General features: G+C 38.6%; 1 protein-coding gene across 1 annotated transcript in view; it reads left to right on the top strand.

Moving 5' to 3' along the window:
- Positions 1-313, top strand: part of GRB14 (growth factor receptor bound protein 14) — a 48,403-nt gene extending 48,090 nt beyond the window's left edge. The window contains exon 13 of the mRNA XM_072874405.1: positions 167-313. Within this exon, the coding sequence (XP_072730506.1) occupies positions 167-313 (147 nt within the window). The remainder of the gene's footprint in view (positions 1-166) is intronic.
- The last annotated feature ends 14,116 nt before the right edge of the window (positions 314-14,429 follow it).

Below are 14,429 nucleotides of genomic sequence, written 5' to 3'. Positions count from 1 at the left end.
TTTTTGATCTTGCTGTGAGTGATCGCTGTATTTTTCCTTCTCTCAGTAGTCATAAAATTATGACTACCTTGGTCTACAAGAACACTTCTCAAACAAGTATTTCAATTGGGAAGAAATACCATAGCAAAAGAGGATTTTATTCTATCTTGTTTTTCCATTTTTACAGTTGGAAGATGATGGGAAGCTATTCTATACCCTTGATGATGGTCATACCAGATTTACTGATCTCATCCAGCTAGTGGAATTCTACCAACTTAATAAAGGAGTACTGCCTTGCAAGTTAAAACACTATTGCGCACGAATTGCTCTTTAACCAAAGCATCTGTTGTTTCATGAGAGGGAAAGGAAGATACTAGAATACTTTTTCCCCTAAAGGCAATTTGTAGAGTGAGAAGGGAAAAAGCATTACATTGTAAAGATTCTATGTTTTAGCTGCAAAAGAATTTATATTCTATGTAGATAAGAAATTTGCATTGTGATTGTCACAGCAAAATTAACTTTATGGTTTTAAAAAAACATTCTTTCCTATGTAATTCTTTAGTGTTGTCTTGGAATTTCATTTTTTTTTTTTCAACTGAAAACAATTTTTAAAAAACTAATATTGTGTAACTTCTACAAAAATATAACTGAAGGAAAGATCTTTGTTCTTAGGTTTAAAATGAACTTTTTGTCTCTTCAAATGTTTCTGAATTTCTATTCATCTCATAGAAGAATAACATTTACTGTGATGAGGATAAGAAGCTGAACTGCACATTTTATTTGTAAATAAAATGAATAAATATTTTGCACTATATTTTTGAATGCTACTTTGAGGATTATCATATACAAAAAGTGAAAAATCATTAAAACTACTTATAACTGATGAGTTGTATTGAGTTGTGCTATTACTGTTGTAATATTTTAAAGGATTTTTTTCTCTATTGACTAAATCTACATCTTTATACAGAGCTGGAGTGTCACTTACTTGGCTGTGATATGTATAAACATGCATAAAGTATCATGTAGTGCATAACGTGCTTTAGTTTCTAACACAGAGAGAGCGAGAGAGACACCTGTTAAGTACTGTGGATTGTTGCAGAGTTGGGGATGGAATCAACTTCAATTGCCCTTAAAAAATAAAGGTAACGTTATAATATGTACAAATTTACAATATTTACAAATATTTACAATACTTGGAAATAAAGGTAAATCCAGTGAACTTTACTTTTTGCTGAAAACCTGGTGAGAATGTATTTGCAATCAGTTCCTAGCTTATTTTATTATTTGTCACAGAATAAAAATTTCTATATAGTTATCAGTCAACCAGTCTTTAGAGATTACCAAACATCTACCATTCCAACCGAAAAGAGCTGTTAAGGTAGACAGGGTCAAATTTTGGACCATAGCATTAGAAATACTTTTGGTATCTGTGTTTGGAAAGAGAGAGATGATACTGCTGCTGCATCCTTGAACACAGATTTGAGTGGAATGGGGCTGGGATTGAAAGAGGTGTCCTTGTCCTGATGCTTTGCTGTCCAATGGGTTTGATCTTGTTATGAGGGTTCAGGACCTGGCCCTGGGTATCTTTACTCGGGGCAAGGGCTGGAGTGCAAGGTAGTGCTTGGAGATGGGCCATCACACTGAATCTGGCCCCTCCTTCCTGTGCTTGCTTTGATTCTCTGACTCTCAGACATACCAGCTGTTCTGCTGTAGGAGCTGGTGGGGGGAGAAGGTGAAGGAGGCCTGGGCCAGGGACGGAGTAAGATGGGACCCGGGGCACAGCAGCGCCAGTGTGCGTAAGCCGACAAGGTCATGTAGATGGAAGCATTAGAATGGTAACTATAGCCTATGGTTTTGTTATTGTGTGTCTGTGGAAAGCAATCATAATAACATAATACTGTGATACTTAATTTACTGACTTGATCCACACATCACTGACCTTTTCCTCTGGTATGCAAATACAGTTTTTAAAGCTCATTAAAAAAGCAGCTCTTCATAACGTGTACCAAAGATGCAACATATGTGGTGCCTAAGCTCATTACATTAGGAATGCCTTCGAAAACTCTTCACAGTCTAATACATTTAACTCTTAAACCTTGAATATAATTTCAATAGTAATTACAAAAACATCGTTTTAATTAAAACCTCTTCAGATTTAGTTTAATAATGTGATTACTTCTCAGGCCTAGTATTATTTCAGAGATTGGTATAGAATAAGGAGAAACATTCTCCTCTGCATCCCTGTTGTTTTGATCATCTTCTGACAAAAGAAATTAATTGTCTACTGTAGTCCATTTCTACTTGGACATGTGAAAGCTTTGCCATAATTTTTATTTGTATTTATGTATTTGCTAGCATGCTTGGTAGAGAAGCTAACTGCTCGGTGAGTACCTGTCACCTTTGGGCCTGTCAGAAAAGAAAAGAGAATGTGGGGATTATGTCATGTGGTGGAGAGACATCAAGAATCTTTGCCTGCTTTTTCAGGTTTTTTTTCACAAGTGAAATTGAAAAAAAAAAAAACAACCCCAAACAACAAACCAACATCAAAAACCCCCAAGTAAAACAAAGTATTGCTTAATGAGCATGGGTTTTGGACATTTGAAAGTTTCTAACTGGCAAGGATTCAAAGCATTCTTACTCTGTAAAGTGTTGCCTCCTGCATTTTGACAGCTCTCTTAATTAAAATCTAAACTGAATCTTGCTGGGAATACAAAATCGGGTTTTTTTACGAATGTGCATACCTTTCCTGAACTGTATGGTTGTTCATGACTATGCCATAAAAACCAAACCAGTAAAACTAATCAAATCTATTTTGGTGTTTAAATGACTTAACAGGCTACCTTTTTGTTTAAATATTACTGAAGAAAGAAGCATGAAGGAGGTAGTCTTAATGTGTAAAAACAAACAAACAACCCCCCCCCAAACCAAAACTATTTGCTATCCCAGACTACTTTAAAACATGCTAAATGCTACAGGTAGTTGATATATGACTTGCAAGATCCTTGCTAGCAACCGGTATTTTCTTGTCAGAAAAATGGCAAGGTTTTTTATGATACCATCCAGGATATGTCTGACCATAAAGTTCTTTGAGGGTGTTAAACAGAATTTCAGTGTGTTAACTGTCGCTTCTAATTAGGAATACTACACTTCTCTGGTGCCCACCTTCACAAAGAAAATTGGCTAATCAGGAGTTGTTAACAGCTCAGGGAGAAATCAGTACTATTTTGGGCAAACCAGTCTATCTGTCTCCAACGGTTTGCCTTCTCTACAAAATGTGGACAATATTATGTCTACCTCACAGAGGATTTAAGGACTGATTTAAAAAAAAAAAAAAAAAGAATAATTGAAATTGGTATTGTTTGCAGAGGGCTTTTTTTTAATATGTAAGGAAGTGATATGTTTTTACCTTTATTTTGAGGAGGTCAGAATCTAAAGTCTTGAACTTCTTGATGGAAAATCAGTGTCAAAGCACCTAGGTTTGAAGCATGATACTTGAAAAATGCTTCATACTTTCTTCAAATTTAAAATTTTATACTTCTGTGAGTGTGTCTCTGTAGTGCAGTGCAGTGCCAGGAAGAGAGAACTGAGCTTGCCATGCAGAGGTACCAGAAGCAGTCTAACTGTACAAGCCCATCTTTCTATCTGGGGTAATTAGCCCTGCAGGGGTATGCTCTGCAAGCTGTGAGCTAGTTCAGAGATTGCTCTAAAGCTCAGCATTCTATTTGTTGGCATGCCCTTTGTGCCTTAGTTTCCAATCTTAAAATCTTTTTGGCTCAAAGGAGATTAAAAGTTAATTCGCTGGTGTTTCATAATGCATATACATACACGGCCAGAATTAAGGTTGCACAGGCAGCATTAAATGACATTTTTTTAAGTTCTGAGTGTTTTTACTTAACAATCTTATTAAGTCACTTAATGAATTTTTTGACATGTAGCAAGTCTTCAGTTCATCAAACTAAATGTTTTGAAAGAGAGCTTTAACCCATTAAATAAAAGAGGATTACGTATGTAACTAACTACAAGTGGGATCTTTCAAGGATAATTGAATTTCTGTCAAATGTTGTCTGTTACATCCTGCTTTAAGAAATGTAGCATTTTGTGCTTCCCTGGGGGTAGAATTATTCTGTAGTGTAAGTGGGTTTGGGTGTCTAATTTTAAGACATAAATCAGCTTATTTCAAGAGAATAGCCCTTTTTTGTTGTTACTTGTTTAAAGCCAGTCATCTTCATCTAAATAGAAGCCACTCAGCCACCGATTAATTTAACTGTTTAAACGTATTTAATAGATGTAGCTTGCAAATCAGTCTAGCATTTTTCAGTAAGAAATCTTACACATAATTTTTGTTACCTTTATTACTTTGGTTTAGAAAAATACAAAGCAACTCACAGCTTACATCAGCGTTTCTGTTTGGTTAGTAAAATAATTATTTTTATTACGGTTCTGATTATTTCAAACTACTGTTTCTTTAGCACTGTAATGCATTCTGTTTCTAATTTCAACTTCATAGCTGAAGCTTTCACTGAAATCATCGAAGATGGGACATACCCCATTACTTGAATATACTTGCAAGCTTTCAGAGGTTAAACACTTATGGTCTATGCATAATCAATGTGTATGGTAGTGCAATTAATGTTAACTTTAATGAAATGCATGAATATTTAAAACTTAATGAATCAGGCTTTACAGCACGCTTTACAGCCTGGTTCACATATGTGAACAGTGTTGACTGTTGGCCTCTGGATGTCAGCAGTGTATCACGAAATTCCTGTCATCAGCCGCTGTTTTCCTGCTTCCTCCCAGAAATAGCTGTGACTTGTGGTCTCTGCACACCTCCAGAACACCCAGTGCTTTTTCCTCTTATAAATTATTCACTTACTCTGTACCAATTAGTTCTACCAGTTGCTAGGTTTGTTATCAAGTTAAGCTTCAAGACAAGAACCTGAACTCAATGAGTGATTAAAAATTTATTAGCAGAGATGATTAAATATGCAGATAGTCTGTGAAGCTTGTTCTTGAAACCATTATATTACCTTTTTAATACTAATGATTTGTATAATTAATTTTAAAAAAGCCTGAAAGTCTTTTAAAAAAAATCAGAGTAGGACATAAAAGAGAAGAGATTAAATGCAGAGGAGGCAGCGAACCTGAGTATTAAAACAGCTCATTCACATGTATAGGCAATAAAGTGATTTCCTTACAGGAATAGTTTGTGGTTTTTTTCCCCTCTGCAAAGTTGATTATTTTATTAATCTTTTAAGCAAGTTGGGAAAACTCTATCCACTAGTGAGTCATATTTTCAAAACAGAACTTTATGTGATTAATGCCGATAATACAGATTATTCCCCTAAACTTTACCGTTAAAAACTAAAACGTATCAAGATGCGGTTTCAACAACATTTAAGCATGTGCTGGATTTTAGGCGTGCGAGTAGCCGCGGGCTTTTCATGGGAACTGCGCGGGTACATTAATGCCACCAGGGAACTGCCGGGCAGCGTGGCAAATGCCAGGCAAAGTTTCTGGAAGGGGCTGTCCCCTACACCAGTTTTTCGAGGTGGTGTGCGTGCACGTGAGGTGGGTGGTGGGAAGAGCCTGTGTCCTCACAGCTGTGCCCAAGGCAGCAGTTAGGCAGATTTGGGGGTGGGGGCAGGTGGGACCCTCTGGAGCCCGGGGTGAGCTCTGGAGGAGACAGGCCTGACCTCCCCTCCCATGGAGGAAAGAAAATAAATTACTTTATTGCCATTAGGGAGTAGGTGGAGCAGAGGGGTGGCCCTGGGGCCTGGCTTTTTGCTTTCAACCTCCCTGAGAGAAGCGAACCCTCATGGCAGCGTAGGAGCGGCCTGGAGAGCAAAGGCGGCGAGCACCAGCTGTGGCGTGGAGGCAGCCCGCACGGCTGGCGCTAGCCAGCGCTGGTGGAGGGGCGCAGCTTTTGGCATCTGCTCGTACGCGGGCACACGAGGTGTGTTAGGTGTTTTGTAACGCCTCTGTGAGAGGGTACAGCAGGTGACAAGACCTGGCTATGCACCCGGAGCTGGAACAGGCTGGGGGCGTGGGGGAGGCTTAGGGGTGAGCTGTGTGCTGCCATCCCTCTGCGCCGGTGCCAGTAGGGCAGGTAGGGTAGGCGGTAGGCAGCACCCCTAAGGCTCTGCGCTCTGCAGCAGGGAGAGCCGAAGCTCACTTTTCTCTCCCTCTCCTTCCAGCTCTGTCTCCGGCCTGCCTGGGGCACTGCCACTGAAGACCATGGCCAATGGCCCCCAGCACCCCATGGGAGTGAGCTGCTGTGGACGAGGCTTGAAGGAAGGTGAGGGCCTGCCCCAGCTTCTCCTGGGGGCCCTGTGCACAGCAGGGTACGAGCAGCCCAGGAGCTGCTACTGTGCCCTTTGCCTCCTGGAGAGGGAGGAGTTGCCTGTCAGGTGGGGCTGATGAGCCCCACCGGCTGGAGACTGTCAGAGTTAATGAGCTGCCCTTCATAAATATGGGTGCTCTGCGCTTGACTAGTAGGTGTGTGCTTGGAGGAGGCATGTTATGCATCAAATTGAGGTCAGCATGAACAGTGAGTGAAATTGTTAATTTTTTAAGATTGGGAGCTTGAGGTGGTGAGGGGAAAGCATGAGGGGAGGTTGTCATGTACCTGTTGTGTTGCCCTTTTTTTTTCTGTTCTGTTTATAAATTAGAGTGCCTTTATTTTCAAATGCCAAGCTCTATGTAGTATTCTTTAGGCATCAGTTATGTGAAGCGCAGTGCATGTTTCTAGCCCTGGCCATAGTAGGCAGTAGAGCTGGAGCATCAGCCTTTTCTAGAGTGAGACCCAAGGAAGGTGTTTGTATTGGCATCACCACTGAACTTGCACAGCTAGGATCTCGCTGTGGAGGATAAGTCTAAGTAAAAATTGTTGTTCTTTATCCAAAATAGCAGGTGTGCCTCTGATGGTGTGAAAATTAGACTGTGACCTCGGAACTTCCTTAGCAGAGCACAGTCCTGGAAGCATTTCTCTAGTTCTCAGGGAGATGCGTTGATGCAGATGTACAACTTCCCATTCTTGCTTTCTTCTTGCTCTGAGCTAAGTTGAAACACCACTTTTCACAAATGTATTTCAGCTTCCCCTTCTATTATGCCAGCTACCTACTTGGGGAAAGAGAAGGAGCAGAGGAAAGAGCATTAACTAGGGTAAGCAAGTTGGCTGAAAAAATTGAGAGGATATTGAATGAGGTGCTTCCTGCTTTCCTCCTTGTGGCTGAAGCTGTACAAAAGAATGAGTCCTTAGTCTTGTATTTCTGAATATGGGGTAGGCTGATGTGCTCCCATAAGTTTAGATTGTTTTTTAATGTCAGAGAAAACTTTCTAATGTGAAGAAAAACCCTTAAGCTGAGGGAGAGGAAATCTTTAATTTCAAATCTTTTTACAATGCAAGAGGATGCAGGTGGGAGAAAAAAATGCATGAAGCTTTCACAGGTTGGGGTTTTTTGTTTGGTTATCTGTAGTTTGTTGTGGTATTTCGTAACCAAAAACCTTATTCTGTTAAATTGTGTGGAACTCTGCAATTGCCAAATCTACAGCCTATGTTAAATGTTTCAGTTATGGGAAATAACTTGTGGAAGAATCTCTTCTGATGATGGATGTGAGGTCAGCTATTCAAACTAAAATACTTTCTCCCCAGTTACATGGTATAGGGCTGTGGTGCTCAGACCATATGCATAGTTAGTTATTTTTAGGCATTTAAGGAGAATGTAAAGGAGGTGATATGTGTAGGAGGGTGGAAGGGTACGGAAAGAATTTTAAAAGAGATACTGACACTTGGAACAACAATAGATGTGCTGTTGAAGTGATTTTTTTTTTTTTATTATTTTTCCTAACCTGTACATATCACAACTGAGGGGGTTTGCTTCTGTACTGAACAATTAATGAAGTCCTCAGTTTTGAAATGATGCATGTGCTTGTTTGTGTGCTGTGCATAATGCTATGGATTTCAGTATGCTTAAGATAATGTGTGTAAGTGTTGGCAGGATCAGAGTCAAAGACGTCAAAAATAACTTGGAGGGCTTGTGGAAATTCACAAAGTGTAATAAGGTGATACTTCAATTGGTGCTGAAGTGGAAATTGTAGCTGATATTATATTTAATGATGGACTGTGGTCACTGGGTTCACTGTGACTGAACAATATCCATCTCTATTTTTGAGGTAAATGAAGAGCAGTATATGAAGTTGAACTAAAAATTAGGAATGTTTTGCCTTTTTAGTACTTCTACATTGATAATGCTATTTGCACTTGTTAATCCTGTATTTTGTGTTTAAGAAAAAACACACAAAAAACCCAACCAAAAAAAACCCCAAAGCCTTCCTTAGATTCCTACTGCAAATCCTTTCTATATTTGAAGTGGCCTTGGCCTTGTGAAAGTGTAAGATGTATGATACTTTTGAAGAAAAAGTTCCTCATCTCTCAGCCCTGTAGAGTTGGGAACTAAAAAGCATTATGGGAATGATCTAATTGTTTCTGTTTCTTTGCTGGAAATAAAACTAACGCACTAATTCAAAGAGCATCAGCAGTACAGGTGGCCCTTAACAGGGCCTCCCCATGGCAAAGCTGAATTGTATTACCCCTTTGCTTAAGATAAGGGAGGTTTGCAGCAAATGAATTCTAGGTTGTTCTGTGATGAAGTGAAATGCTCCTTTGTCTGCAGGAATATGTGTTCTACTTCTGCTCCTACTTCCACTTGAAATAAGGCCATATCACTCAGCATGAGTTTAGAGACACAGGGAAGAATGAACATGCTTTTGCAATCATGTTGATCCAAGGAACTGCAAGGACTTTTAACTATTGACATTCTTCTAGGCTTTCAACTTTTCTTTCCCTCTGTATACAATTCCTTCTAGGTTATCTTTTTATTACTTGCAGAAATTCACCTCTTTCTCTTTGAAATATTTTTTTGGTCAGTTATTTATCTTCCTAGAATTCATTCCACAGAAAAGAGGAAAATACCCTCTTTGCTATATGAAGAGCATTGTTGGTTTGTAGTTCTTCTAACAAGTTTTTGATGTAATGTGGAAGCAGTGTTGGTTCTGTATCTACAGTTGATGAATCTAGTGCTGAAAGATTGATACTGAATAGATTAATGCACATGTACTGTTCAGGATGCTTTCCAAGTTGTAACAGTAGGAGAAAAATGTATTTGACGGTATGTAGACTCCTCACAAAGAAATGTGGTGGAGGAGAAATTCTGCTTTACTAGGTTGTACAGACAAAGAAACCAGGCTTGAGGTAACTGAACATCTTTATAGTGGAGTGATTTGCCTTTATAGCATATCGGACTGGTTGTGGGTAGCTCGAGGAGAAAAATGAAACAAATGGAGAGCTACTGAAGGAGAGAACTGTGATGATGAAGAGGTTGGAGGAAATGAGCTCCAAGTAAAAGCTGGAGAACTCTGGCAGTTCAGCCAAGTAGGCCTGTGGCAGTTTCAATTCTGAAAAACACTAAAAAGTGGAAGAGTGAATGAGAAGATGAAATGGAAGTGAAGAAGTTAGAGAAGAACAACTACTTCAGCTGCTTGGGGTGGGGGGGAAGTCTTAATCTGTTTGACCCATTATTATGAGGCATTCTTGCAGGAATGTGTATGAATTTGAAAATTGTCACCAACTCTGTCAGTCACCTGTGGAGTCTCATGGAGCAACTCTGAGCTAGTGAAACAACAGTATTTTTACTGAATAACTCTGAACTTGTCACTCATTAGCCTGATGTTGCAGGGGAAGTTTTGTTTCGAGGGGGGTGTGTGTTTGTTTTCTGAATCTAATCTTCTTATGCTCTGCCGAACAGAAACAACAGCATAAACTGGAGACAGGTGGAGAGAGGGTGAGACAGAAAGAAGTGAGGTAGACGCATGGTATGTGCCGCAATTATGAGGCTTAACTAAAGACGGAGAGACTAGTAAGAAGTCTTATTTCTATTTAGTAATGTGGCACCATTTGCTGATGGCATGTAGTTGTAACTAAAATGCAGTTGTCTCATGACTTTTTTCTGGTTTAGGTTTCTTATGCTGAAGATATGGATCTGTACTTGTTAAGGGTTAGCTATAACAATTGTTGCTTGAACGTTTCATTGGAAGCTGCCTGACTTTGAAGTGTTGAAGTAGTTGAATGCACTGTAAAGTTTTAAAGTAAACTCTGCTGTGATCTCTCTGCTAAAGAGTAGTGTAGATATTTAAAAAAAAAAAAAGTAGAAAGGTGGAAACCAGATATGTAAGCATGTTAACTTTTTATTAAAAGAAATCATTCCAGGAGACCTCATTAAGCCAGGACGATATTCTAAAAGTGAATATACATGTTGACAGCTACACCCATAAATTTGAAAACTGCAAACATGTTCAGCATAAAAGCCATTTTTGAAAAAAGCTGTTGCTCTGCCCTTGTACTAATTTAAGAATTGTTCTTTCATTCTGATTTTTATAGTTTCTTTTCGCATATATAACTGGGACAGTTTAAAAAGTACTTCAAGGAATCTTTCATGATGTCACAAACTTCATAATGCAGATGATTATTTTTAAAAATGCACACATTATGTAATGACTTGAAGTGTCAAATAAGATCAATAATGCCATTCTTTGCCTTTTTAAAGAAACAAAATGACCTGTCCATAGACTGTACCTCTGTACAGTATTCTTGCAAATAACCTCTGTTTTCCAGAAGTAATGATGTGAGTTTAAATCTGTTGGTTCCACCACTAGTCTTGGTGAAGAGGTTCTCTTGTTCTATTCATACTGTATCTGGACACATAATAAAGTCTTCACAGTGAGCACAAGAAGATCTCGGACAATCTCTTCTTTCAGTGCATTTCTGTCAGAGTACATTCTAGGTACATACATATTTAAGTTGGTTTTGGTAAAGTAGGAACTTAATATTAACCCAATTTGGAGAAGCATAATTGGTACAGAGAAGCTTGAGTATTCTGACTGTGGATGCAGACTCTATTGAGGAACAAGAAACAGCCAGTCATGACCTCAGGTTTGTTTTCTCGTTGGTGTGGGAGGAAGGAGGGGGAACGATTCACTTGGTCTGCTTTGTGTGGATGGAGATAAGATGGTATTCAGAAGCTAGAATAATCTTAAATGAAGATCAGTAATGAGAAATCCCACCACAGAGTATGGGAAGATGGCAAAAGACATCAGGTGACTGAGAGGAGCTGAGCAAGGGACAAGACCCTGGGTTGGAATGGTTCTTGGGCATTAAGAAACATAAAGTGTGGGGTTTTTTTTTTTTAATTGGGGGTGGGGGGGGCTGTCCCATTTTTTTGAGTAGATAGGGATTTTTGTGGCTGCTGTTTATATCCAAAATGTGTGTGTACAATCTGATTACTTGTATTTTGTCACATTTAGCCAATAGCTTCTAGGTTTTACATGATGATACTTAATATTTACTTGGGAAGGGATTGCATTTCATGCTTAAATGTGTATGTTACCTTAGCTCTTCTGGCAAATGGCCAGTACTGTGTTGTTTTCTCTATTACCTGAATTAAAATATTTTTCATAGAAAATATATTCCTTTGACTTCCTGTCTGAGTGGTGAGGTAAGGAGGAATGAGAGAGGCAAAGAACTGTTGATGAAAATAATTTGATGAGCTTGAGAGAAATCAATACTTTGCCAATAGAAACACTATTTATGATAAAGATTTTGATATGTTGACCGAACTCTGTCATAGTATAGTGGTTCAAAATTTTGATAGGTAGATAGTATGTTTACTTTGATAATAAATGGAAGACTGAGGTAGAACTATGACGTGAATCCTCAAGGATTCACATAAATACATGCATGTTCAAATATTGATAAGATTCCATTTAAGGCTTTGTCTTAACAGCCAAAAAATACAGTTTTGCTACAGAAGGGTTGTCAGGTATGTTGCACTGCAGAAGTGAAATCTGCACAGAGTAAAGGAAGTTGTAAAAGCTATAGAGTTCCCAGACAGAACTGACACAGAATCTTTTTAATGAAATTAATTGCTGACATAGTTGTGCTGTTTCTGGCCTCTTCCAATCTAACTGAACATAAGGTCCTCAAACAGGCTTTTTATTAGTGAATATTAGTGGAAACCATCTGGTAAAGGAGAATCTGTTTGTGCAAAGTACTTCTTAATTTCTAATTAGTGCTTTCAAACAGATTTTAATCTCTCAGATAATATATGTGTATGTTATTTGTGGGTAGTGGGAAGAGGAGTAAGAGTAAATTTCTTATCTAAATCAAGTGTGTCAGCAGCAGTTCTCTGTCAGTCCCAGGGCATTACTACTTTCCTGTGTATTGAATTAGACTCCTGCCTCAGTTTTACGTTTTGTAACACATTCTGGTATCTTTCGCATAAGCAGGGGCAGGGAACCAACCCCCAATATGAGTGTATAAAAAATAAAAAACTTTTTTAGATGATGAATAATATTAAAAAAACACCTTATGCATCCAAAAAAAGGATTCATATATGCATAGGAGATGCTTTACGTAGTAGAAACCCCCAAAAAATGAGGCTTCAAGGAGTAGCAGCTTTGGCATGTTCTCTACAGCTGATGCTTCCAAAAATCATATAATGATTACACCATGGACTTCCAATAGGAAATCTCACCTGTAACTTTTCAAGGTTTTTGAACTTGGGATAGAGCCAATAACAGACCCAGACAAGGGTAACTAACAGTTTAGGAAAAACAGTTGTGGCAGAGAAAGGACTAGAGTGATGCTATATGAGAATAAACAACACTGGCACTGAAGAAGAGAAAGAAAGCAACATAGACTACAGCCAGTAACACATTTGTCTGACATAAACACCTCTATGTTGCCTAGTGTTTGTGCTGGAAAAAGCATCTTTAGAAGGAAGAATGATAAAGGCTCATTATATCAAGCTTCTGAATGTGGAATAAATATAGTGACTAAAATTCTTACTTGTTTCCTGGAATTAAAACAGTCATGTTCAGAAATGTCTCTGTTAGATTTTCAGTTTTCCTCTGCTGACTGAACAAGATTAGCATTTTCTGCAGAGGTAACAGAGAGCAAGAGTACATGAAACTGTGGAAGAGAGTACCAAAGAACTAGGTGCCTGACATTGAAGGTGTCTTTGACTTCGTAACTGAGATATCTGCCAATGTACTTGATGTTGATCCTGGCAATAGAAGGAAAAGAATCATGGTGGTGTGATACGCTGGGGTCAGATAAGGAGGTGTGTTTTCAGTTGTTTGCTTTTCATCGAACATTAGCTGAACTGTTTTTAAGATGGCAGACTCAAAATAATTGCATAGAACTTGTTCAAGTGTTATACTACTGGTACCCAGCAGGAAATGTTCTTAAGTGTAGCCTATGTACTGTGTACATACTAACAGTGAATAGCAGTGTACCAAATATATCAATGTGCTATTAGTACATTTAATGGCATTCAGCTGTGACTATTGTTGCATACAGACTTTTTAAATTTTTTTTTGTAATGCAAAACATATTATGTCTTTGGGTAAGCATTCACATTCTGTTTTTATGCCAGGTAAAGGAGTTATCAGTCAAATAAGTAAACAGTGATATTTATGTCTGGGCTAACAGATTTTTAAATGATGCATTATACCTAGAAGAACACCTTTTCATTTAATGGGATTTTTTTTGTGTGCAACAAAAGCTGCTCTTGTATTGGAGAAGAAAATAGATGGAGCTGGGCAACTGAGCAAACATGACCATATGGCAGCATATCCTAGCATATCCTTCCAGACTCTGCTGTGGCAGCAATAGCAGTAAGACTCCCATGTTATAAAATAGCTTCTATATCCAGGCCCTTTTCTTAAGGACAGTTTAAAAAAACATAAACCTTGCAGTATTAATTTCATACTCTAGTCAAAACTACCTCTGTGTGTACAGTTAGTTCCTTGTTAAACCTCCTTTTCCCAGTCAGCTTACCTTCATTCTTCAATTCCTGGATGCTTTGGCTTGTAACTGGAGGTATGGGCCCATGCAGATTAGTTGAAGGCTATAATTTCCTTTGGGTCAAGGAATAATTTTGATGTATCCTCTCTTCTGTGAAACCTTCTGCCCCAAATTCCTGCACCTGGACAACTGCTAATGATTGCCAGAGGTGGAAGTGCAGGCTGACTAGTTCTGTATGAGAGATGGAGAAAGCAAAATGGAGCATTGAAGAAATGAGATTCAACAATTTAATCTTAATTTATTTTAAATTAATCTAAATGAGATTAAACAATTAATCTTCCCTCTGTAAGGAAAGATCAGGTTCGTGACCACCTGAGGAACCTGAACATATATAAGTCTATGGGACCTGATGAGATGCATCCCAGGTCCCAAGGGAATTGGCTGATGTAGCTGCCAAGCCACTCTCCATTATATTTGAAAAGTCATGGCAGTCAGGTGAAGTCCCTGGTGACTGGAAGAAGGGAAACATTGTGCCCATCTTTAAAAAGGGTAGAAAGGATGACCCTGGGAACCACTGACCTGTCAG

Source organism: Ciconia boyciana, chromosome 10 (assembly GCF_034638445.1).
Source record: "Ciconia boyciana chromosome 10, ASM3463844v1, whole genome shotgun sequence".
NCBI lineage: Eukaryota > Metazoa > Chordata > Aves > Ciconiiformes > Ciconiidae > Ciconia > Ciconia boyciana.
This window is presented reverse-complemented; position numbering and strand designations above follow the sequence as displayed.